We start from the raw sequence: 25,617 nt of genomic DNA, 5'->3' as shown, positions 1-25,617 counted from the left end.
ATGCCCCAGACGGCTCCAGCCCGCGGTTGTCTGCCCGGGCTCCTGCCACAATTCAGGCAATTCCTGCCACCCTGTGCGCAACCGCACCATGAGGGCGAAGGGTGCCCGTCCCTCCTCCACCCGGTACTCCCTGGCTTTGCAGAACCTCTCTTGCAACTGATTTTCCATGCCTTGAGAAGATAACAACCCCTGAATGCTCAGCTACTGCCTGTCCTCTCTGACCCCTTCTGCTGCAAAACCACTTGAAGGAAAGCAAATGGAATGAATTCTCCACAAGCACACAACTCAGAAACACCACCTGGAAGTCTGAAGCCATTGACTGTGGGACTAGCAAAAGATGCAAACAAAACAAGCTCGCGAAGCCCTGTAAAAGATAGGAGAGGGGATCTAGGCTAAAGCTGTGCTTCCCAAGGAGCTGGAGGGAGGTAAGCACTTGGTTTGCTGTGTTGCTCTTGGCTTGGACTGAAGTCCCCAGAAGGAACACAGAGGGGGCTGAGACTGCCAGCATGACAGGAGCTTGGTCTCTAATGCTGCCTAGAAGCTTTGACACTTTCCACAGCCACCACTAAAAGTGCTGTCTGTAACCCAACCCTGTAATTACCACACGGCCCTTGGAGTGCTGTAAAAGTGCAGAGCTAATGCATAGTTATTAAGTCAATTAAAAAAAATCCCACAGGTAATTAATCTCACTAGAGCAATTACTAAAGCTACCCTGGCTTATCCAAACGTCCATCTAAACTCAGCCTGCAGCCATGGATGAAGACAGAAGGGCTAGAGCAGGATGAGGAAAGGGTACAGGAATCTCACGAAGTTCAACAAGGCAAAGTGTTAAGTCCTGCACGTTGGGAGGAACAACGCCAGACATCAGTACATGCTGGAGGCCACCCCGCTGCAAAGCAGCTCTGCAGAAAAGAACCTAGGAGCCCTGGAAGACAAGTTGAACGTGAGTCAGCAACTGCCTCTGCTGTTAAGAAGGCTAACTGGTTTTGGTTGCATTAGGCAAAACATTGCCAACAAGTCAAGAGAGATGACCTTTACACTCCACCCAGCGCTGTTGAGGCTACACCTGGGGTTGTGTCCAGCTCTGGGCTCCCCAGTACGAGAAACCTGGACATACTGCAAAGAACACAGCAGAGGGCTACCAAGATAATAGAGAGACCATCGTACCTCTCTTGTAAGGAGGCACAGAGAGCTGGGACTGTTCAGGCTGGAGAAGAGGAAGTTCGTGAGGAACCTTATCAATGTGTATCAACAGCTGAAGGGAGGGTGCAAGAAGACAGAACCAGGGTCTTTTCAGTGGTGCCAGTGCCAGGACAAGAGGCAACAGCTACAAACTGGAACACAAAGAGGTTCCGTCTAAACATCAGGAAGCACTTTTTTTCTGTGCAGGTGACAAAGCATTGGAATAAGCTGCCCAGAGAGGTTGTAGAGTCTCCCTCCTTGCAGATCTTCAAAAGCCAAATGGACATGGTCCTGCGCAACTTGTTCCAGGCGCCCCTGCTTGAGCAGGGGGGTTGGACCAGAAGACCTCCAAAGCTTCTTTCCAATCACAGAACAAACTGTTCTGTGATTCTACCCCTTCCTAAAAATAATAATAAAAAAGGCATTCCCACCACTTTTGATTTGGTCCAACAAAATTGTGCTTCGGAGAGCAGAAAAAGCATCAACAGCCATAGCTGTTTGCAGCCATATACTGAAGATGCTTAATCTCACCTATTTACTAGAATATGCTTAAAAACTCAATTTCATTTAACCCTTCCTTCCCCAAATTGCACTCACTGTGTAGTCAGGCATTGGTATGGGGTAGGAACGACTGCTCAGGATGTTTGCAGAAAAGGGACAATTACGTTCTGGTTAAACAACTGCTTATTTGGGAAAGTTTCCTGACAGTTTCTTCATACACCTGGCCTTTAAAACTGCTCTGTTCTCAGGCAGTTAATGCTCTCAGGATAATGCTGAACCTTCCCTTCCCAAAGGGAACTTCGTCATGGTTCATCATTCAGTAGGACTTAGAAAATCAGAGCAAGCATGGACTGAGTATTTCATCACCACTGAAGAGACACTGGAAGAATAAAGCTCTCACACCAGATAGGGTGGGAGTAGCCTTGGTATGAATGGGATGGGAGTACTTCTCATTATGGTGTCCATAGCCTGTCACTCACATACTGTACAGGTAGAGCTCACTTGCAGAGGCTCTGGTCCCTAATCCCCAAATTAATCCACAACTAACATCTCTAAACTACACCATACCTCAGAAGCCCTGTTCTCCACTCCTAATTTCACTGTGTCAACCTCACCACCTTCATCAGATGCAAAGAACCTGTATAAATGAGACAGCTCCCACACCATGTCACACAGGATAGGTGTCTGAGGCATCCAGGGAGCTGGGAGGAGGCTACTCCAGAGATCAAGCCTCCAGCTAGATCCTCCTACTTCCATGTCTACACATTTTCAGCTACAGTCCCACTATGCACTGGTTGTCATAGCTGTCAATAAATGTCACCACAAAGAACTGGGATCCATGCCATAGAGTAGCTGACAGCTTGGAGCTGCTGCTGCTGCTGGCAAGAAGGTATGGAAGACACCACTCTTGGAGCAGTCTGCATCTTAAAATCAGTGGCATAAAGATGAGGAAGAACTGCTGCAATCAAAATAGATGTCTGAAGTGTTTGGCCATCTCCACGGGGGCATGCAGGTGCCTTTGTTTTTAGGTCTGCAGGTATGATTTTGCTCTTTGCAGTCCTTCCTTCAGAAACTGGAGGTAAGTTGCAGTAGAAGGGTCATCAAAATTGTTTGAGAAACTAAAGACGCTGCTTTCAACATCTTCAGGCTTCATAGAAGTAATATCCAAGAAGTAGTTGGCATTGATATGGTGAATCTGGGAAAGAAAACAGATGAGGAGAGGAGTTTTTAAAGACAAGCACAATACCTCATCTACTGCCTTGGCTTCTTGCCAGGGCACAGGTGACAATACTGTAGCAACTCTTAAAGAATCTCAAACATTTTGCAAATCCTAGTTCAGCATCCAGGACTCAGGTTTCTATTTTAGTTAGGGAAAGATGTGTGAAAGACAATGGTCTGTTCTTCTCCCTCGAAGTGCTGAGCCCTCACTTAGGTTAAGAAAAATATGAAGGTGATTTGGAAAAACTCATGCAGGCATAAAACTCAGCTCTGATCAAGGGCTAGGGATGTGGTAGCCCATCTATGCTAACTGAGGGGGCGCATGTTCTCAGACTAGCGTAGCTGCAAAACCAGTGTGTGAGCTTAAAATGCCACTGTGCCTTCCATTTCCCCAAAGGATAAAGGACAGGGGGATGTGTAGCCACTGACCACAGAAACCCTTACAGGCTGTAACTTCCTGAGCAGAAGCCACTCACCGGTCCACAGCCTAGTTTGGAGGAGAGCCACTAAAGAGACAGCAAGGAGTCACTGCAAGTATTACTAGCTAAGGTCTGGGCAGTGTGGGGGACAATCAAATTAGCAGTGGTAGGATCCTCCACTGCAGGCAGCCAGGCCACTGACCCACAGCAAAGCCCCACAGCATGAAGCATCAGGAGCTATTGTCATTCTCCAAATCCAAGGCAGAAAGGATCACTGGGGAGCACAGCAAAGCCAAAGTGCGTGGACTTGCTAATGGCTGATCTGCTGTGAAAAACTCTGGGAAGCAAGATATAGGTAAACATATTTAGAAGCTGCTGCCAAGGAGAGATTTAAGTGGAACATTAACACAAGGGACAATGGATGCAGGAAAAAAAGCTACAATGGCTTTTCAAATGCCACCAACTCCAACAAAGGTCAACGAGGAAATGTAGGCAGACGTGGTTCATTTTTTATTGTTCTTCTCCCCTACTGTTGTTGTCCTGTTTCAGAATAAAAAGACGTGTATCAGACTTCTTGGTAGAGTACTTGCTGCTGTCTGTCTGTCACAGCATCCCTGAGAGCAAAGCACAGCCCCACAAAGGTCAGAGGATCCAGAGAACAGCAGAGGTAGCACACCTCTCACTTCAGGCTCTGCAGATGAAAGCACATTCTGGTGGGGAGAACCAAGCCCAGCTGAAGGGGTAATGAACATACCACCGTGCCATTTGGGAGGCAGATGATCATCTCCACGGGGAAATTGTATTTCTCAAGGTGCAGGTCAGCCAGCTTGCTGTAGAACTCGTTCTCTCTGTTGGTCTGTAAGGAGAACCCAGAGAAATATTCTTACATACACCAAAATGAGCAGAATGGAGTGGAAGGGGTAAAGCTAACATGGGATGAGGGGGCAGCCCAAAAAGCCACCATGACAGCTGTCTCTATTGTCATGATCTGCTTTAGTAGTCCCTTTCAGCCAGCCTCCCCTCCTCACATTTCAGCTGTAGGTTTTCTCCCCCCAAAATAAGATCATCCCATTACTGGCAGTTCCCAGTCACATGAACAGTCCAACCCTAGCTTTTTCTAATGTCTCCAGCTCTGTAACTGACCCCAGCTGACAGCATAGGCCTAGGGGCAGGCTCACAAGAGGGGAAAGGTGCAATCAGGGGATCAGGACTCAGTGTTATTTTGGTTGCTCCCTTGCGTACAGAGAAGTCAGCTTGCTGATAGCACAAAGCCTGGGATGGGGATAAGGCAGTGAAGCATCTGGTTTGTTTTTTAATATGGGCAACATGATGGAATGAAAGGGTTCGCTGTGCTGTTTTCTTAGCTTGCCTCCATCTAGTGTTTGTTTTGCCACTGCAGTTGCTAGGTCACAGAGAGCTTGGAGCCCCCATTGGTACAGGTGTGAGCTCTCCCCTCCTGCCAGCACCTCCTGGCACTGTGTTCACCAGCACCAAACACAAAGAAGGCAGATGTGGCTCCAGCACTCACCTGCAGCTCTTCCAGCTCCTTTACCAGCGACCAGCTGCTGATGAAGCTCTCATTCAGCAGGGCAAGGATGGGCGAACTTTCCAGGACAGTCTCCCGGAGAGTTCGCCCCGAACCTGGCGTACAAAGAAAGGCAGACAGTAGTTTCCAGTGACTCCCAAGCTGACTATTGCCATGATTCACACCACTGCTTGAGCTGCTGCAGCAGCTGGTGAGCTGCCCCCAGCCTGGCATATTGTCTAATTTCCCCTTTGCTGGCAGTTTTCCATTGCTTGCTGCTTCCAGTGTGTGCTGCTGGCAGAGAAGGCTCACCAGAGCAGACCCCATTCACTTGAAAGACAACACAAGGAGCAGAACAAGCCTGTCATTGAAGCTGACTGGTTTGGTGCATTTTGGAAAGGCTCAGGCACTGCACATCTACCCTGAGTGCCTCTTGCTTTTCATACTGAGCAGAGCAAATAAGACTAAAGATATCCGCACCTCTCCCACCCATTACTCCTGCCCAATGTGGCATGCAAATTATTGGGCACGTTGGGGAATGGCTACACATCAGGACATTTTCAATCCCACCCCTGGCTCTGGCTTCTTCTGTGCAGGTGTTAGCAACAAAGCAGAGAGCAGTGTCCGTTTTACTCCACAGATGCAGCCTCTACCCTAGCAGACTGAGAGGGGAAGAGAAAGAGGAAAGACCAGATGCACAGCTTACCCTCAACAAAGTCACTTGAATTAGTGTGTTGGACTAGGACTTATCTAAAACAGACCTAATCCTGCCACTGGGGACCTAAGCTCTGATCAGTAATTCCCCACTTCCAGCCCTTTTCTGTGCAGGCACCCAAAACAAGTAATACAACATTTATTTTATCCCTGGCTCCTGACCAGCTCCCTGACACCCAGCCCTTCTCAGATCCAGAATGAGGTGCATCATTCCTCCAACCACTGTGGTAGTGTCCCTCACCTCAGCAGGACTGGTCATCCAGGGCACCCCAGAGCAGGATCGAGTGCACCAGCTTCTTTTCTGCTTTTGCTCTCTCAAAAGCTTGTGTGAAGGGAAAATATGAGACCTGGAGGCAGACAGACAGCTTGAGAAATAGACACGGAACAGCTCCCACATATGAGTGGGGTCAGAAGGAACCAGACCTGCCACATCCCACAGGTGACATGCACAGATCTGCAGTAGTTTCTGTAGATCGAAGCAAATTACAATTGTCCCTCTCCCCAGGGGCAGCTTTCATCTTCCCTCACTTCAGGGACTACAGGGGGCAGACAGGCATTTCCTGGGCAGGAGCAATCTCTTCTCACCCTCACTTTCAGCTGGTATTCTTGTTACTGCTGCTCAGGTGGGATGTAGCATAGCAGATGGTAAGTCTGAAGCATTAACTGTGTTGCCGTGTGACACTGGGCCTTTACTTTGGGAAATGTTCAGGAAGCTAAAGTTACCCTCAGGCCTGACGAACAGCCAGTGAGCTCCTAACAGCAAGGTGGGATGTTACTGGCACCCACAGAGTCCCAGATTTACACACTGCAGGCAGCATCTGCACAATCGCAGGCAGGCTGTCTGCAAATGCACCTCAGTAGCCTGTGAAATCTGGACTTCACATATTTACTACAAAACCTCACTGAAACAGCCTAAAAACTGTCTGTGAGGGACCGTGCACTGAGATTGTTTCAATTACTCAAATGAAGGGAACTTTATTAACATCTTGGCAGCACAAAGGGACATTTGTAAGCTCAAGCACAAGGAGGCAGCCATTGAAATACTCCTTTAGCCAAGGAAACAGTGACAGGCAGTTGCCATTGCTTCACAGGCTACTGATATGTTAAACTGTTTAGGTCACCTAATGCTATTAATTTGTGTCTCACTGCAGGATGCAGCAGCACAGGCGGATTGTGTGTTTCCTGCTGATAAGGAAAACTTGATCCAAAAGCAGCTGAAATTTGCAAAAGCAATGCCAGAGAAAAACAAGTTCAAAAGCTGTGCAATTACCTGCCTCACACAGAAGCAGCATTAGTGGCTACTGATAAGAGGAAGGAAGGATGAGCCTACATTTACAATACAAGTTTGGGGCACATGACATCTAGGCCTTGTTCCTGCCTGTGCTGCTGTGCAACCCCTTCAAAGCTGCTGTTCTTCCTCACCTAAAAACTGGAGGCCCATCAAGCCACACAAGCAGTGCCTGGGAGGCACACATTGAGCTCTGACACCCTTCACACTACTCTAAATGTTGATCAGTTTACGGCCTCTAGCTTCTGCTCGTCCTCAAGGTGGACTGGCCAGCTCAGTAAAAATGATCCGCCCTAATTAAACATTTCAAGGAAGAGTACAGCCCCTTCCTCACCTTCTTAAATGGATACATGGCCACTTCCAGCTTCTGGGCTGCCTCTATCCAGGGGATTTCCTGCTGCCAGGTTATCTCTTCGAAAACAAACTGAATAGGCTCCCCTGAGGGATCTCTGCTGTCAATGACATTTCCATTTTCATCATAGATCACAGAGGGAACTGATGGCCCTGTGGATTCCAGCTCCATCTGCAGGAGAAAAAGCTCAGAGTTAGAAACAGTGGATATCCCACTCCTGTTTATTCTGTACTCCAGAACAGGATGAAGATACAAATTAAAACTGTACAGCTTCTAATGAAGATAGAGCTGGATCTATCTTCTCTAGTCTCCAGTCTCTATATTCTCTAGTCTCCTGGAGCTGCACTTAAATGGTTGCAGATGTGTTTTATTATTGGGGATTAACAGGAAAGCACCTTCATTTCCTTCAATTATCGTCTGTCTCTGCTTGCTAAGTTGTAAATGCATAAGACTTCTTCATTCCACATTGCCATCTTCCCAGAGGAGATTTTTGACTGTGGGACGCCAACTCTTTAAAATAATTGGGATCTGCAGGGCTAGTCTCATTCATACCATCAACAAAACCCTTATACAGCCCATGGCTAGCCTGAGAGGGTGCTGTTCGGGGAAGCTGTTCAGGAGCTTCCCTGTAGCTTAGAGCTCAGGTACAACAGAAATTATTTTTTAAGTTTGTTTTCATGACTTTTGCTAACTAAAAAGTAACATTGATCTAGATTAGGAGAAAATGGTTCAATTCAATTCAGCCATTCACAATTCTAACTTATGTTTCCTGTCCCAACAGCTGGGATTACCACCAAATATCTTCATGCAGTTTCTAAATCCAGATACACCATTGTTCATACACCCCCCTCTGGGCTCACAGCCTGGGTTTAGTTCCATCTTCCCCCATGCCTGGCAGACAACTTTTTAAATGGAAAGAAGTCGCATGACTCCAGGAGCTTAAGATTCAACCCAGGGCAGGTCATAAAAGCTGCCAGTACTAAGCCACATTACTGTGGAAGACATACACAGATCACCTGAGATTATTATAACATTATATTGGAGTGTTGAACAGAAAACTCTGAAGAGCAGGGATAATTGAAGTTATACAGCTCAGGTGCACGGCAGCATGAGTTCCTGCCAAGATACTGCATGCATACAGAAGACTGACTGTGGCTACAGACCTGAGGCAGGTAACCTATATCCACTTCCATGTTGCTGCTTTCACTCGCCCCATACAGCCACTCCATATCAACGTTCAGGGACCTGCAAGGTGAACCCAGTATGTTCAGTCACCCAATACTAAAGCTGTGTATAGAAAACCCCAATGCTCCTCTTGTAGGGTCAGCACTGAGGCCCAGAATCTCTAGGTCCTTGGAGATCGCAGTGTTCCCTGCACAAGACTAGCAACACTAGATCCCTGTTAGCTCAGGGTCCAGGCACCTACCAGACCTTCTGGGCAAATGCATTCATACCTTTGAGTACTGTCAAACTAAGGGAAGAGAGAAGTATATTTGCACACCCTTTCCTGACAACACTTAACTTGCACATTCTGATCCTGCTGAACTTTTAAAATTGTCTTTTTTTTTTTTTTGGAGGCAAAACGCTTTTGGCAAGGAGTTCTGGCAGAGCCATAAGTGTCTGCTTGCTCTAACAAACACGCTGACAGAGCCATAAGGACTGAGTCACCAGGATAATGTCAGAATTTTCACTCCAGCCATCACAGGCAAAGCGATTTCAGGCTTCTTTCCCCTAAAATACTTCCAGCTGCTTGCCAGAGAGCAGGAATGAGCCGGCATGAAGCTACGCACACAAAACATTAACCTGTGAAATGACAAGCAAAAATATTTTGAAGCATGAGCATCAGACTTTGGCGAACTTCAGTGTTTTCAGACAGACACTAAAATCACTAGGGATTCCACTGGGTTTCATTTATAACTGTCCTCAAGTCTGTTCAGCACATAGAAAAGGGAGAAACAGCTGTACCTGTTGTTAGGGACAAAGAGCTTAAACTCTCGGACATGGGAAGAATCCTTGGAGAGGATGATGTGTCCTGTGAACTGGCCTGGAGAAAACCAGAAGGGGAAGTCTGGTGGCTCATTCAGCTGGAACTCAGCGTGGATCCTGAAATTAGAAGGGAGCCATGAGCTCCAGTGCCAGGAGAGAAAGAATCACGTACTGCAAATGATAGCAGGGAGAAATGATCTCCAGGCACCAGACTTACAAAGCTAATAGGGGAGAGAGGTTCAGTTCAAAAACCTTTTAATGTCACACAATAAACAGGTAAAAGACTGGAGCAGATTCCCTGGATCAGCAGAGTTTCTGGTACTGATGCCTTTTGGAAGTGGGCAGTAAGCGCACATCCAGGAAGGATGAATTACATTATCAGTCCTTGAAACACAGGAACAGACTAGAGCTCCCTCAGCCTCCCTTCCATCCTGATCGGGCAAATAAAATTGTGTTCAACAATCACAACAAAACATGAGAACAATTCCACAGAATCTTCCCCCCTGCCTTGGAGAAACACTCTATCCCATGATTAAACAAAATCTAGCAAGTTCCTTTGATAATCAGGCTCTCTCTGTTCAACAAGGGTCATTTCTAAGTCAAGGGTGACAGAGGATGGCTGCTGCCCTGGGCCCAGGCAACAGTCCCTGCTTCACCAGGGACTCAGTGCCACTGGGATCATGGGCGCCTCCTGTGGGCATCAGCAAAGCATCACACATGGGCAAGAGCTGACTGGGTACCACCCTCCTCCTAGAATTGCTTTACCTCCCTCCTAGCCAGGGCACATCTGTCTTGTCTGGGAACATGACTGCAGATCCAGTACTACGGCATTGGATCACAGCAGCCTTCTCCACTCCCCTGAGATATGGTACAAAATAAGAGGTCTACCCAACACCTCTAACAACCTGGACCCATGGCCTTACCTGAATGCTATGGCATAGTAGAAGGTGCTGATGGCTTGGATACAGGCCACAGATCCCTGGGGAGCAAAGCGGGTTTTTACAAAGGGGCGTGGGTGGAACATGCTCAGAAGTCTGTGGATTGTGATCTAGGGAAAGAATTGTTAGAGAACAAAAATGAGAATGGTTTCCCTAGTGCAGATCACAGGTCAGATGCAGCTCCAAAATAACTACCATAACTACCTGCCAGATCAGGAAGACGAGAAAATTGCCATGGCTTAAAAATCAGCTCGGAGACTTGCCTAGTCACAAAGTAAGGAGATAAAACTAGAGACTGGCTTTAAAATAAATCCATCCTCCATGTTTTTTATGCTATTCCCCTTGTTCCAAGTTTCCATCCTCCCAGTCAGGTGAATGTCTGAGCATGGTAAACTGATCTATGGGGCTGTATCCAACAACACTACTTAAGACTTTCAAAGAGTGGGTATGCAATCAATAAACACACCAGAATCTGAAAGTATATAAATTATGTGATCACAAACACCTATCTGGGCACCCCAGGTGAATGCGACATAAACACCTGGCTTTACAAACTATGTATACATGTCACTTCAGTTGTCAATGAAATATCTTACCTCCAGGGTGGCAAAAAGCAACTGTTCTGCAAAATACAATCACTTCATTCAAGTGCTTTCTGAATGACCGTTTCCCCCGGCCCGCCTGCCCACTCCCCCCCCCCAGCCCCATTGAGGAAAGGCTAGCCTAAGGACCCAAACTCTTAAAGCAAGATGAAGTTACTCTGCTCAGCTCATCTGTCTATGACAGACACACAGAGCTTTTGCCTGCTCTCAGTTTTTACCTCTGATTTAGAAGACAGCGCTTCTGGCTGTATGTTGCAGCCTTTTAGCTGCCTTTGAAAGTCCATGGAGACATAGTGCAACAGCCTTGTCCAAGCAGTTAATCTGGGCCATAAGGCAGTACACATTTATACAAAAGCCACCTCTCAGATATATAGAAATATCTCACCTCTTTGCCCTTGGGAGGCGGAGGGTAAAATCTGTTGTTGGAAAGATACCCGGTGAAGATGTTCAATTCACTAGGTATTATCCACCATGGATCCCCAAGATCAACTTTATTCTTTGGAGGAAGAAAGGCTTTAAACTGTTTGGCAAGCATTACACTCTTATGGGCTGCAGGAGCAGTCCAATTCCTCAGCCCAGACAGAGCGACATGAGAAATCTGTTAACAAAAGATAGCATCAGAGCCTAGACCAGACTCCTCAAACATGCAGCAATGCTGATGGATATAATTATGCTTTGGAGGACAGGAGGAAAAAATAATCATGTTTAAATTCTTCCCACCACCCCAAACACATCCAAATAGTTCTGTCAACTTTCAGTTATGTGAGCAACAGGAAATGGGAGACAGTGGAACAGGCCAAATAACACCACTGCTTTTGGACTTCGTTCCAGGAAAACCACCTCTAATGTCCGCTTCAAGCTTCCCAGGAAGGGCGTATTAATTGGGACTGAGCACTGCATGCACTGAAAACAAGGCAATGATGAAGAAAGCAGTGAGTTTGTCGGTCAAATCAAGTACTACTGCCCGGAGCCAGACCACCTCGCTCATACTTATTCATGATTATCACACCAGCCCATAGGATGTGTTTATACTGGAATTTCTGGCCATACATGTCCTGCATGATACGTACTCCCAAGAAACCATCTTTGCTCTTTGTCATCGTTTCCATTACCAGAGGCTGGAATTTAGCCACAATGGACAATGTCTCCCCAGTTGGATCAGGCGTCTCTTCCTCTTCAAATTCTGAGATGGGAGTAACCCCTAGACAAAGAGACAGGAATTTAAGCAGCTCTTTCAACTTCCTCCTCTCTTCAGCCATCTGAATGATTATACATTTTTTCCTGGCTAAAACAGGAGCACTGGGAACTTCCCAGCTGTTACCATGCTGTATGCAAGGGAACACCCATCAGAACTCAAACCCTCTCCAGAGACTGGCTTCTGCTACGTGAATTGAAGGGGAGCCCTTTTTTCAGGGGATGACACTGCAAACCCCCATGGCTTAGTTAAGCACTCTTATATCACCTACGAGAGGACACACATGCTTTAACCAATTCATTACAGCACAAGCAAACAACTCTCTGTATTACAATTGTACTGTAAATTCTCCTGTACATTACCATAACCACATTTCCTGTTTGGCACCACCAAGAGACATTTGCTACAGTCTCCAAGCATGATCTCTCACAATTGCTATCTGAGAGACTGCTATAGCCAGAGAAGCATATGAATGAAATAAGACTCACTAATAATGTTGGCCTAGACTGGACTGAGCTTTATTTGTTGCATTCACGCATCCCAAATCCTCTGTAAACTCTAGACAAAGTAACTTACATACTTTGCGAAGTCCAGCAATGGAACCCTTAGTCTTATAAAAACTGAACTTTGTGAAAGTGATGTTTACTGCTTAAGGCTCTTCAAATATATGTAAAGCATTACCAGCCTCTTTTCATGTAAATAAGACCCAAAACAGCACACAGAAAAAAAGTAAAGACATCAAGAGAAATTGCTGAGGACATTATCTTTGGCTTTTTCTCCATCTATGCAGAGAGAATTCTGCAAGGTAGAAACCTACCCGTCAGCTTCTCAGCTATTGGCTTGAATTCTTCTGGACTGAGGTACAGATCATTGTTTGTGTCCAGAGAAGAAAAGAGAAACAGTCCCTCACTTCCCAAAGACTTCAGTGCCAGCTCCTAATTTGGGAAGAAGAGACAAGTGAGATTTCACTCCTACCTCTCACAGAAAATCATTGACCCCTCTCAGCTTCAGAGTTCACTTGCATTCTTTCCAGCACAGAAGCACAGTGATCAAATCGAAGGATTAATGCCCTCTGGCAGGATTTTGTGCTATTTACAGTAAGGATCAGTGCCCAGGAATAACTGGCATCAGCACGTTAAAACTACATCTGGCTAAGTAATTCAAATTGAATGAGTCGCTCAGAGTCAAATGAAAAAGTCTATTGTCAGAAAAATTTCCAACTTTTATAAGGCACTCCAAAAACCATGAATATTCACCATGAATAGGGCACCAGTGTAGTGGGTTTACGTGGCAAGGTTTTGGTAGCAGGGGGCCATTGGGGTGGTTTCTGTGAGAAGGATCTAGAAGCTGCCCCATGTTTGGTAAGGGCCCCACTGCTGACCAGAGCCGAGCCAATAAGCAATGTTGTTTTGTGCCTCTGTGAGAGCATATTTAAGACAGGGAAAAAAAAACGCTGCGCCACACAGCAGATGGGAGAGTGAGAGGAGTGAGGAACGGCCTTGCAGGCGCCAAGGTCAGTGCAGAAGGAGGCGGAGAGGTGCTCCAAGTGCCAGAGAAGATGTCTCCTGCGGCCTGTGGTGAGGACCATGGTGAAGCAGGATGTCCCCTTGCAGCCCATGGAGTACCACGGTGGAGCAGGGTTCCACGCTGCAGCCCGTGGAGGAGACCACGGTGGAGCAGGTGGTCCTGCATCGACGGAGGCTGCCGCCAGTGGAAGACCCCTGCCGGAGCAGATTCCGGGCCGGACCTGTAGCCCGTGGAGAGGAGCCCACGCAGGAGCAGGTGACCTGGCAGGAGCTGCTGCCCGTAGGGGAGCCAGGTTGGAGCAGTTTTCTCCTGAGGGATGGACCCCATGGTACGGACCCATATCTGGAGCAGTTCTGGAAGAGCTGCTGCCTGTGGGAAGCCCACGCCGGATCAGTTCATCAAGGACTGCATCCCGTGGGTGGGACCCCACAGCACAGGGGACGAGAGTGACCGAGAAGGGGCGGCAGAGAAGAAGTGCTGTAGACTGACCATAACCACCATTCCCCCGTTCCCCTGTGCCGCTCAGGGGGAGGAGGTAGAAGAGGGTGGATGAGGGAGGAAGGTGCTTTTGGTTTCTTTCCATTGTTTTTCACTTATCTAGCTTGTTAGTAATAAGCAATAAATCTTACTGTCTCCCTATGGTGAGTCTGTTTTGCCCGTTACAATAATTACTGCGTGATCTTCTTGTCCTTATCTCAACCTTTGAGCCCTTTTCATCATATTTTCTCCCCATTCCTCTTTGAGGAGGGGAAGTAAGAGAGTGGCTGTGGTGGAGCTCAGCTGCCCACTCGAGCGGAACCACGACAACCAGGAGATCCTGATTTCTGTAATTAGCTAATGCATAGTGAAACAACGTCAGTCAAATATGTGACTAGTCACATCACAAAAACACCAAGGAAGTCAATTGAAGCCTTGTACTTCTGCAAAAAGTAACAAACTCAGGCCGAGATCCATACCAGTTGTAGTGTGCACAACTGTCCTGCTGCAGCAGGTAGCCATCCAAGTCTCCAGTGTCAGGACTGCACTGAGCATTTTGACCCCTTGCTCCACAGGGACTACTGCCTACTCTTTCTGTCATACACTTGGAGCCACAACTCAAACCACCTTCTCCAGAAACCCTACATAATCCCAGCCACCCTGTGCCTCAGTTTCTCCCTCAGTAATACTTAGCGGGACAGCCTGCAAAACCCATGTGGAGATTCTCCAATGGAAAACAGCACCGATGTGCACTGAAACGCAATGTCTCACTTGGAACATTTCCTGAAAGACTAAATTATTCTGGTCATTTCCAGTCTGCAGAACTGACAGCACTGAAGGGAAAAGGACAACCTGCAGGCAGAATGAGAAAGCTCCACACTGGGAAGCCAGACAATTCACATCACTTCCAGCCAGCCTACAGCAGATCCCCTGTGATCTATCATTTTGGGACAGCTTCCCCTGTCACCCAAGTAAAAGCCTAAAGCTGCAAGGACAAATATTCTGTAGTCTGCTCTTTCACTGTGTTTTTTTCTCTATTGCCTGCAGCACTGTTACCATCCCCAGAGCTCCTGAACTAGTTTATTTTCCATCTGTTGCCTGCCAGCCTGAAGCAGAACTAATGCAGCCTGGAAGCCAACTGCAGCAACAGAAGCACTTAAAAGCCTTCCAAGGTAATTTCAGGACTGAGAGGCAAAAATAAAGAGCCTGGAGCATAAACTAGAAATATGGACCCAGACACAACTGAAGAAAGACAAGGATCCAAAACATGGAACACAGAGGAGTACACAGGAACTACACAGCTGAAAAAATGAATGAAGGAACAAGATAGTTATTTATCTACATACAGGAGCAAACCACTCAAGAATCCCCACATTCCTGGGGACAAAACTCTGCCTCTATAACCCCAACAAACGGGGACAAACATACTTGGCCGTATAAATCAGTAGCAACATTTTCCTGAACAACTGTCCTGTTAACTGACAGCCAGACGCCAGAGTCATGTCACAAACCATTGGGCCAGGCTTCAGTATATTTCTCTGCTCCAGAGCTTGCTTGGGCATAGCACATACTGCACTAATCTTGCAAGGGCCCATGTGATCGCTCACTCTCCGGGAGCAAGCACACAGTACAGGGAATTGCACAGGCATTGCAAAATGACATCATGCTCTGCACAGGAGGACGACCTAGATGCATAGTAGCCTCTGAGGAGACAGTCCACTTCCTAGTCCTCTCCACAGCATGTTAGAATTATGAATCTTTCAGAGTGTCTCTTCTTTTGTACTTCACAGACACAGACCTCAAGGGATGGAAGGCAAATGAGTGACCAAGTTTTTGGCTGGTTAGACCACCTGCTGCTGTAGTATTGGGAAAAAGACATGATTGTTTGCTTAAGAGGGCTGAAGGCAGAATGAGAAGCAGTTATGCTCTCTGAGTGCATCTAAAATAGCAGAATATGAAGGAAGGAATATGGGTGCCTACTGTTGGACATTATCATCCAAAACTCAATCTACAGGTAAGAACTGAGAGCATTCTCCAGTCCTCTGAGCCTCCACTTTTCACATTGGTTAAGCAATGAAAAAACATCAGCCGCAGAACTACCAGAAAATTATTCCGATGACCACAACTGGTCAGAGTGACAGACAGTAGCTTTGTGATCAGGTGACTTATGGCTGTGCATGCATGAGCATATCTCATGAACACCAGCAGCTAGCTGAATACAGCAGCCCTACAGGCCTCCTGTCTCCACCAAACAACGCATCCCTTTAAGGAGCCAGCTAAAGCAGAGAAAGCTGTGCCCCAGAAAGTACTGTCACACTGTATCAGCTCTGCAGGATCACTCCCTTCGCAAATTCATTTTCATACTCACAAAGTACAGCTTTCTTGGTCATTTTGTAGAGGAAGAGAGCTATGGTGTTCACAAAGAGTATTCTTCTCCCACCTGCCCGTGGGTTGCTCATCTAAATGTACAATAATAAACACCTTGGACTGTTCACATTTTGTTCCTATCTCCAGCAGTGCCCTGTCACTTTAAAAACACTTGTTTTTTTATTTATAGAAATACCAAAGCCTGCATTTTAATGCAAGTCAACTGAATTATAAAAATTATAATCAGAAACAATATCAAGAAGCCAAATTTAAAGATATAAAATTGCATTTTTCAGCTCCCATTCTCTATTCTTTTGCTACTTCCACTGACAAAGTCATTCAAGGCACATAAAAGCTGCATTTTTAGTATGAAAAAAAAAAATCTGAGCATTTGGGGCCTTTTTTAAAGGAAATAAAGTAGCAAGAAAAGACATCTTTAGAGGCCATGTGAGGAGGTGTAAAGCATTATGTCAAGAAGAGGGCTGCGGGTCTGAGGCTCTTGCTTGTCCCTCCCTCTTCTGGCTGGGGCCACTGGACTCAAAGCAGATAGGGGAGGAGGCAGAGGCCCAGCCAGACACAATGACTGAGTTAGAAACAGTCCTCAGGGCAAACCCTAAGCACCATGGCTAGGCACAGCTCAAACCCGTGAGGCTGGCAGTAAAGCTCTGCCATCACGGAGTTCACTGGGAGGTGCTTGTGTCCCGCACCGGGCTGTGTGATGGTCACCGGTGTCTGGCGGTTACCTCAGCCTTTTGCAGCCACCTCAAGCCCAACAGCGGCCATCTCCAGCCCGGTGGTCACCACAGATCTGCGGTCACCATCAGTGCCTGGTGGCGATCACAACTCTGCATCCATTGCAGCCTGGCAGTGGCCGACACAATCCCAGCGATGACTTCGAGGCCGGTGCCCGCCACTGCTCCAAAACACCTCAGCCTGCTCTACAGAACCTCCAGCCGGCCGCGTACGGTGAGCACCGCAGCTCTACGGTCACCTCACCCACAGCCACCTCATGCCCCGCAGCCACTGACGGCTTTTGGCTACCAAAGCTCCGCGCTCACCTCAGGCCAGAGATGACCACCTCCACCCCAGCCGCCACCTCAAGGCCCGCCGTCCCCTCACCCCTGCCGTCCCGACAGCCCTGCGGCGACCGCCACCGCCGGCTCCTCCCGCCATTTCCGCACGCACCCTCCTCCGTCAGGGGCTGCGCGGCTACAGGCGCCCCCCCCCCCCCCGAGCCCTCATCTTCTCGGTACCTGCTGCCGGGCGGCTTCGGCGTCCCGGTAGTACTTGACGGCGGCCAGTGCGGCCAAGGCGGCGAGGGCTAGCGCCAGCCGCGAAGAAACCGCCCCGGGCCCCGCCATGCCGCCACCCTCAGCGCCGCCGCGCCGCCATGGCCCCGCGGCCCGGGGGAGGCGTCAGGCGGGCGGCGCCGGCGAAGGGGGGGCCGGGGCCGGGTGAAGGCCTGCGCGCCAGGCGGCCTGGCCGGGCGGGGGAGGAGGCTTTGGTACGCCTCGGAGGAAAAACTACGTTTTTGCTTTAAATTTGCTGCAGTTTATCAGCTATGCGGACTCTTAGAGTAGATTGCTCACCGTCCTCTGCTGCAGTCTCATTTCTCTCCGTAGTTTTGTTTTTAATTATCGGAGAGTGGTATGTTTCCCATACACACACCAAGCAATTTCAAAAGTGGTCTTTGGTATATAGCCAAAGTGGTCTCGGTATATAGCCAAAAAGAGCTGTATCCATCTTCTTAGGTAGCCTGGGGGGCTTCAGTGCTCCCCAGCAATCTGGAAGTAGACATTGTGCTGCCATCCTGCAATGATCCCTGCAATCGTTCCTGCATGCCAGCCATCTGTGTGCCATTTCTGCCATCATGCTGGTCACAGACCTTTACAACAGCATTAAACTGTTCTTTGTGCTCTTCAGGTTCTTCGGTGGGGTTGCCACATTGCTCCTTAGCAGTGGCATGGCCAAGAGAGATACAAATACAGCCGTTTTAATCTTTTCCCCTTAACTCGGTCTCCTTCTTGTACTTACATGCAACTACACTGAAATCCTTCCATTGCTCAGGAAAATTTACGACTGTTTTTTGTTGTTGTTGTTGTTTATTCTTTCCTTTCCTTTCCTTTCCTTTCCTTTCCTTTCCTTTCCTTTCCTTTCCTTTCCTTTCCTTTCCTTTCCTTTCCTTTCCTTTCCTTTCCTTTCCTTTCCTTTCCTTTCCTTTCCTTTCCTTTCCTTTCCTTTCCTTTTTCCTCTCCTCTCCTCTCCTCTCCTCACCTTACCTTTTCACTGCTGCAAAACGTTTATTTACCAATAACCATTCCTCTATGCTAAGCATTCCATCCCCTATCTTTTTTCTTTGAATAATGCTAAGTCCATATCTAACAACATTATTTCTCTTTGGGAATTACACAGGCATGAATTTAGAAACACATTTTTTGTTCCCACAACTTGCTTCAAGCAATTTCTTCTTCCCTAAGTGCTGACTGAACCAATTATCAAGAGTGTCACAAGAATGGAGAAAAATATTCTGTTACCAAAGACCATGCAGCTTTGCAATGACCAGAAAAAAGGCTGGTGGGAGCAACAATCCAAGATCCATCCCCAGTTGCAAGAACTGCTAAGCAGTACTGCTAAGCAAGTACTCTACAACTACCAGGGTCAGAACAAGAGTGATGTCTGAATATCTCTGCACAGTTACCCTGCCCAGAGTCACATACCAAGGACACACAGGGTAAAAAGCTAATTCAGTACCAGGACACATGGAAGAATCTGGCATCATTTTTTTCCTTTCTTTTTCTCCTGTTACTTTATTCCAGAAACAATGTATATGAAAGAGCAAACTTATCTGGGGATGATTTAGTTTTTGCTAGAAAATAAGACATTTAATAGTACTCCTGCTAATCTGTACCGGACAGTGAACAAATGATTTAAAAGAGCTGGTGCAGGTGGGAATTGCTATCCATACAAGTAGGCTATGCTGGAAATCAACATACATTGTGAAATATTCCTGAAATAATCCAGTATTGTCACCTAGATATTCCAAGCATGATGTAACAGGTCTTTGACAGATGGCTTTAAAGCAGGCTCAACCCATAAATGCTTTTTATTTTACAAGACTTTTATTCTCTTTCACAGATTTGACTATTACAGCAGTGAAAGTATTACAAGTGACTCATAACATTTAGTTCCAAATAAAAGTAGAAAAACACAAAAACACTAAGGGAAAGTTAAATGAGATATGATGTGTGGTAAATGTGTTTTAAGAGCACAGAAAAAATATATAAAAATACATTAGGATCAAGAAATTTACTGACAGGTTTTGATTTAGTTACAATTTTGACACCACCTAGAAAGCACAGTATATTGAAAACTGTTAATTAGAAAGGTGATAAATCCAACAGTATATAAAAGGAAAAAATGAAAAAGAAGAATGAAAGGAGGTGTGTGTGTGTTGTGGGGAAGTCTATTTTATGGCAAACTTCCAGTCCTTTGGCCACTATAAAGCAAAGTCTGTGGATTTCATATAAATTCTCTGTATAAAGGAATGTCTATGAACTGTGTACAGTATGGCCCAGAATAAACATCTCTTTATCAGTCTAATAATGCTCCTCACAGAGGAAAATAAGGTGCTTATGTCACGGTTTCAGCTTCCCAATATAATACTGTCCGGAATTGGACTAGTGCCCCAAAATAACATTTTAGGAACAACACAAATTCCTTTAATGGAAAGGAAATGCAGTAACCTGCTGATGCTGTAGAAGCAGGGTGCTGGGCAATGGCCTCACTACTGCACACTTGCTTTAGTTTTAAAGTTTGTGTGGTTGACTGGCAGGGGGTGAGCCTCTGTGTTGAACACCCAGTCGTCCAGGGACAGCACATCATCTTCACAGAACAGAAGATAGAGGTACCTGGAGCCATAAGGCAGGGGTGGGAGGGAAGAAGACGGACAAAAGGGAGATTAAAGAAGCCCAAGTGGGACTCCAAGCATGTACAAGAAAGCACTGCAAGCAGGACTGTGATGGGGCCACCACTGGCCTCAGCTGCCATGGTTTATGGTGACAGGTTTCCTGCCTGCCTGCCTCACTCTCTTGCTGGGAGTTACCACCCCTGGGGCAAGTGCAACAAAATGGGATGAGCATCTGTGCTCAGCCACCCAACATTAGCTCAAGCTACTAGCAAAAGAAAATCTACACCAAGGGGCAGCAAATTCAAATCATAGTCATGCCTCCTCTTTGTGCAGGGCATTAACCTGGCAGAGGGGACAGCTATCACTTAAACGATCAGACCTAAATAAGCCTCCCATTTATTTAGAGGGACTCTGGATCACAGAAGAGTCTTTTAAACCCAGCACATGAGAAGAAACCTGGAGACACCCTATGGCAGCAGTGGTTCTACAGAAGGAAGTTACCAAAGCTTCCACATCCTTTCCCAATTTTCCCCACAGAGGATAAAAGGCTTTTATCAATACAGACTTATCATGCAGACAAAAGTGTTGATCTTGCAGGAATTATGCTACTCTGAAAGGCCTCAACGATACCAGACTTACTTCAGAGTCTCTGCAAGGAAAAAACTCTGTTGCATGTTGTCATGGGTTGGGACTGTAGTGTAAACATCTCGGATGCCAGAAAAACCAGCTTCTACTCTACAGTGCTTTTCCAGGGCCTGAAAAAGGAAAAGAAATCTCAGTAATGCACAATAGCATGGAGTAACTCATTAATCATTGTCAGTCGCATTGCAAGTCAGCTTTATAAATCAAATTCCAAGTTTATAGTAGCTTCCGCCTCTCACTGGTGCTTACTCCAGTCTCCAGGAAAAAAGTTAGTTCTAATCAAATAGCAAGACAAACATAAACCTCCTCAGCTGGTTCATTGATTGACCTTGACATTACACGTGTAGCAAAAACAGATCTCAAGTGGCAAATCTAGCTGTTTGCGGAGCCTCTTTTCCAGGGCACTAGATGAATGACAGTTCTGCCACTGAATGTAGTCCCAGCTAGGATGCAGGACAGCAGTCAACTATCTATTGCATGAGCTTGGAAGAGGTGAGAGACTTTCTGGACAGGAAGTGGTATTGGGAAAATAAGGCAAAACCAAGTTTGCCGATTTTCCCTGGCGAGCTCCAAGCCAATGGTTCAGACTAGTGCAGGTATTTCAAATACAAGGTTCACTCCTTTAGCAAAGGGCTGTTACATTAACAGCAGGTTTTGCTGACTGAAACACTCCTCTCCATAAACTTCCACTGTTTTGATTGATTGATTGTTTGATTTTAGCATAGCTCAAACGGCAAAGAAAACATTCACTACAATCAGCAGAGAAGCCGTACTAATTTAAGTGATTTTGTATATTTTGTATATTTTTGTATATTGCGATTTTCCCATTACTAATGAGTCTTAGTATCTTCATGATTTAAATCATTTCTGGTCTTTTTATTGACCAAAGGGAAGATTACTGTAAGAATCCAGCAGCCTGTAAGAATTATTACTGTGATTTTTGCAACCATACCTTCACAACCTCCCAGCCCCACTGCCTGTACTTGAGATCATGTGTCAGTCGCCACATGTACATGTAGCTTTCTACCACTTCTGGGCGAAGGATATAGTAGCGCTCGCTGAGTCTGGTTGCCATGGCTTCAGTTCCAGTGTCAAAGCGAAAGGCTTCAGGACCAAGTTTGGTGTCTAGACAAAATCACACATTTATAATGAGCAGTTTGATGAGCAAACAGATAAACAGATTATCCAGGTGCTTTTATGGTGTTCAGGATGCAGGCATTTGACTAAGGCTTGCGTGAGATCAGAAGAGCAGATCAGTCATGCCTGTGTATCATACCAACCTCACAGCTACTGTCAAAATAGTGGCAACTCCATAGAACACACGAGCTATGCTCACTACCCAAAGTTCCCACTCATTCTGTGGTATGCCTGGGTACCACCTAGCTGAGGATAAAGTGTTTCTGAGGGTGAATACAGCTGACAAAACAAAAGGCTTGGACCAGATGTGAGTGTGGAGCAGGTACAAATCTCCCCCACATCCTAGATTTTTTGCTGGGCTGGGATATTGTCTTAAGAACTGCACCACACTTGATTTTGATAGCAGAGCTCCTCACTGAAGAGCTTGGGACCCAGCAGACTGAGCCATTTCAACTGTACTGAGGCAGGGAGGCTGTAAGAAAAGGTACCTTGGGACCTGCAACCACTTCTTCTGCCTTTCTTCTGGTCCACTAGCAGCCTCGAAAAGTGGACATCAGGTAGCTGGGGAAAGCTTAATCCACTTCACTACATTTTTATGAATAAAACATTCAAGTACGTTGGTCTTTTTGAGTGTCCCTTATTTGAGACTCTCAGTCTCTTGCAAAGAACAGCTAGCATTCAGATCCCACTTACAAGACCAACTCTCTCCTTATTTGAAAAACACGGAAGAGGAGGTTGCTTATGATCATGCCACATCAGGTTTCTCTTGCTACACGTGTTTACCACAATGCCATGTTTCAGGCAGTCATTTTATTGTTCTAAGTATTTTCTAAATATTTCGCACACCTTCCCTGGGCCCTCCTGTCTACATGTGGATCTAACATTGTTTGCTAACTGTGCTATTTGCTGAGAGCCAGTGCACAGACACTCTCTGCAAACAATGAGCTTGTTGAAATGGCATCACTATAATCACTTTGGGCAGGCTTGCTACTGTCTTTTCTATGCTGATGGATACTGTTGTGGGTGAAAATTGGCTCTAGGCACTCACAGCCAGAGGGTTTTTAGTTCATTTGATTTCCTTTATTTCTCTAAGTGCCAAAGCAATGGGGGGTTATCTGCAAATACCGTTTCAGGTTAACCTGAAGTTTAATAGGCAAACATGCTGGATCACAGCTGCCAATATGGACTTGCTGATGTGGTGAAACAATCTTTGGATACAACAACTAGCACAGATGTGTTTGGAAAGGTCCTGGAACGCTGACTACTGCTTTGCTGCCTGCAGGCTCAGAACAGCTACAGAGATGCCTTCAGAGAAAGAAGAGTCCAAAGCTAGCTTATCTTGCTGAAAGCCCTGCAGGCAGAGAACTAGCCCAGTCTCATTCATCACCAGTCACTGCCCTCCCAAAATACTGACTGATAAACACACTGTGTGTGTGAAATACATTGCACTGGACTTGTCAAACTGGAAGACTTAGCCAGCCGCGAGAGGCTGAGAAACTTCCTTTTTTTTTCAGTTTGTACTAGCAGCTGCAGGTCTCCAACATTCTCCTGTTGGTCTTCTCAGCTGCTCTGCTCCATATAGTGCGCACCCTGCAATTAATCACTGTTAATTTCCTACTTTTGTCTGCATAAGGATGCGAAAGGACAGAATCAAACTACAGTCTTGTTGGGAGAAGGCTTATTCTGTGGCTGAGAGGCAGGACTATGATTCAGCTCTGGGTTCACAGGAGCTTACATCTGTCTGTCCCGCTGCTCCAGCTGTCTGCCATATAAAACATACTGCCTTCTCTTTTAGATATCCTGGAAAAGACAATTGAAAATCATATACACTGATGAAGATACTGCTGGAGCACAGAACACCCTGCTGTAATCCTCCACCACGCAAACACTGAGTCCGTTAGGCTGCAGACTCTCCCTTCCTCATGTTTTCTAGGCAGCCCACAGGTTTACCTGAACGTGCATAAGACTCATGACAGGTGTTTGTTATTTCTGCAGCAAGATCCATGTAATGTTGCTTCCTCTCTTCACTGGCATGTTCAGCTCCAAGTGCTATCATGCCCCCAGAGAAGCAAGCCAAGTGGCCCATTTTGTGATCCAGGATGCCTCCCCTCCATTCAGCAATGTAGGTCAATCCTCCAGCAGACCTTCTGACCAAATGTTTTTCTATTGCCTAAAGGGATGAAAAGCAGAATCTCAGGATACTTAGTGGACAGGGTGAGGAGTGAATATTAGACTCAAAAATCTATAACACTTCTGCCTGAAACATTCTGATGAACAATGTTTCTAACCAAAAATAGAGTACGAGCCTGCTCCTTACCTCTAATGCATCATCATACATCTTTTTAGCTTCAGAGTCTTTCTTGTCTGACATCAGCCAAGATTTGATGAGATATTCATAAAAGCTGTCTCCAAGTCCTCCAATAGAAACATGGTCTATAGTGAGAAAGCCAAAAACAAGAACTCAGATTCATGATATACAATGAGCACTTGCGTTACAAAGAGCAAACAACTATGTCCTATTTGATGTCTTTGTTCTTTCCTCTTCCTTTCCAGTTTCCAGGGGAGAGCTTGCTGCATTACTTTTCCAGAAACGAAGAAAGGTGGAAAGTGCAATCAGAAGAAAAATGTTCTGTCATTTTACAAAGCATTTTACAAGTTTAACAGAACTATTCAGATGTCTCATTTTGCAACACTTATTTATACTGCAACTTGAGGATGCTTCCTGCTTTGTGAAGTGATCATCATAAATCCCAGCCTCATAAACCAAATGCAGGTATCAATAGACCTCCATCTATGTGAAGCTGCTGGGTGCTTCCTCTCTGCCTCAGGAAAGGGAGAATGCATGTTGGATCAGACACAGCTGCCAGCAAGGAGCTGCCACAGAGACCTCTAGATTCTGTCATTTGTAGTCCTGGCTCACTGTGGGACGCCCTGCCATGGGGAAGGCTGAGGTTGTTGGTGTATTAAAATGATAGTGTCAGGTGCAAGGATGGTCACCGAATATTTTATTCTGGAGAGATCAGATTTTCCAGGCTACCTATTCAGAGTATGCAATGCAATGACCTTACGAGTGAGGATGTTAACAAATTAATTGTGAAATGGGCAGGACAGCTGCAGGTTTTTCTGGGGGAGAACTGCTGGTTGGATTTATATATTTAAGCCATACCACGGTGGAAAAAGTAACATTAATTCCTTGAAGCAGTGAAGAACTCCCCCTTTTAGAAGAACAAGTCAAATTACCAACCACGGTCTGAAGAGTCTCTGTTAATTAACAGTGTTCACCTCTGTGTCTGTACACTTCCCCATTTTAAATGTAAGCAGATGTGGCATGGTTTTTGGAGTTACCTCTTCAGATTTTTATTTTTCCTTTCATTGTACATATATAATGTCCTCAGGTTTATTCTAAATGCTAAGTTCTACCAACAGGAGAGATCAACAGCCATGTATTTTCCTAATCATAAAATTGAATAATCCCATGCAGTACGTCTTACTGATCTATGGAACAATCCAGGGCAAAACAGTGAGATTAGACACATGAATTCAGGGGGGAAAAAAAGAGCACAGACTATTTACAAACAACAGCTGCACAGCCTGTCTCTAAAGAAAAGGTCTGTGATCTTAAGTGTGCTATTCATAACGT

General features: G+C 46.1%; 2 protein-coding genes across 3 annotated transcripts in view; both read right to left on the bottom strand.

The window, feature by feature from the left end:
• Nucleotides 1-2,642: 2,642 nt before the first annotated feature.
• SELENON (selenoprotein N) lies at nt 2,643-17,671 on the bottom strand. 2 transcript variants are annotated; one of them, XM_032202446.1, is made up of 12 exons: nt 17,545-17,671; nt 12,738-12,855; nt 11,796-11,926; nt 11,111-11,323; nt 10,109-10,233; nt 9,165-9,302; nt 8,363-8,444; nt 7,182-7,370; nt 5,801-5,906; nt 4,849-4,961; nt 4,075-4,176; nt 2,643-2,878 (listed from the first exon to the last, which is right to left on the bottom strand). In XM_032202446.1, exons 1-12 carry the CDS (start codon nt 17,650-17,652, stop codon nt 2,708-2,710), a joined length of 1,596 nt encoding a protein of 531 aa, XP_032058337.1. In that variant the 5' UTR covers nt 17,653-17,671; the 3' UTR covers nt 2,643-2,707. The 2 variants fall into 2 exon arrangements, with proteins under 2 accessions (XP_032058337.1, XP_032058339.1); XM_032202448.1 differs by having other exon boundaries at nt 11,838-11,926.
• A 1,717-nt stretch (nt 17,672-19,388) lies between these two features.
• The window catches only part of MAN1C1 (mannosidase alpha class 1C member 1), a 34,811-nt gene continuing 28,582 nt past the window's right edge, over nt 19,389-25,617 (bottom strand). The window contains 5 exon segments of the mRNA XM_032202445.1: nt 19,389-20,199; nt 20,838-20,953; nt 21,793-21,965; nt 23,928-24,147; nt 24,295-24,410. Coding sequence (XP_032058336.1) covers nt 20,076-20,199; nt 20,838-20,953; nt 21,793-21,965; nt 23,928-24,147; nt 24,295-24,410 — 749 coding nt within the window. The 3' untranslated portion in view covers nt 19,389-20,075.

This window comes from Aythya fuligula, chromosome 23 (genome assembly GCF_009819795.1).
Source record: "Aythya fuligula isolate bAytFul2 chromosome 23, bAytFul2.pri, whole genome shotgun sequence".
In the NCBI taxonomy this organism is placed as follows: domain Eukaryota; kingdom Metazoa; phylum Chordata; class Aves; order Anseriformes; family Anatidae; genus Aythya; species Aythya fuligula.
The sequence above is the reverse complement of the archived record's forward strand: the minus strand, read 5'-3'. Positions and strand labels throughout refer to the sequence as shown.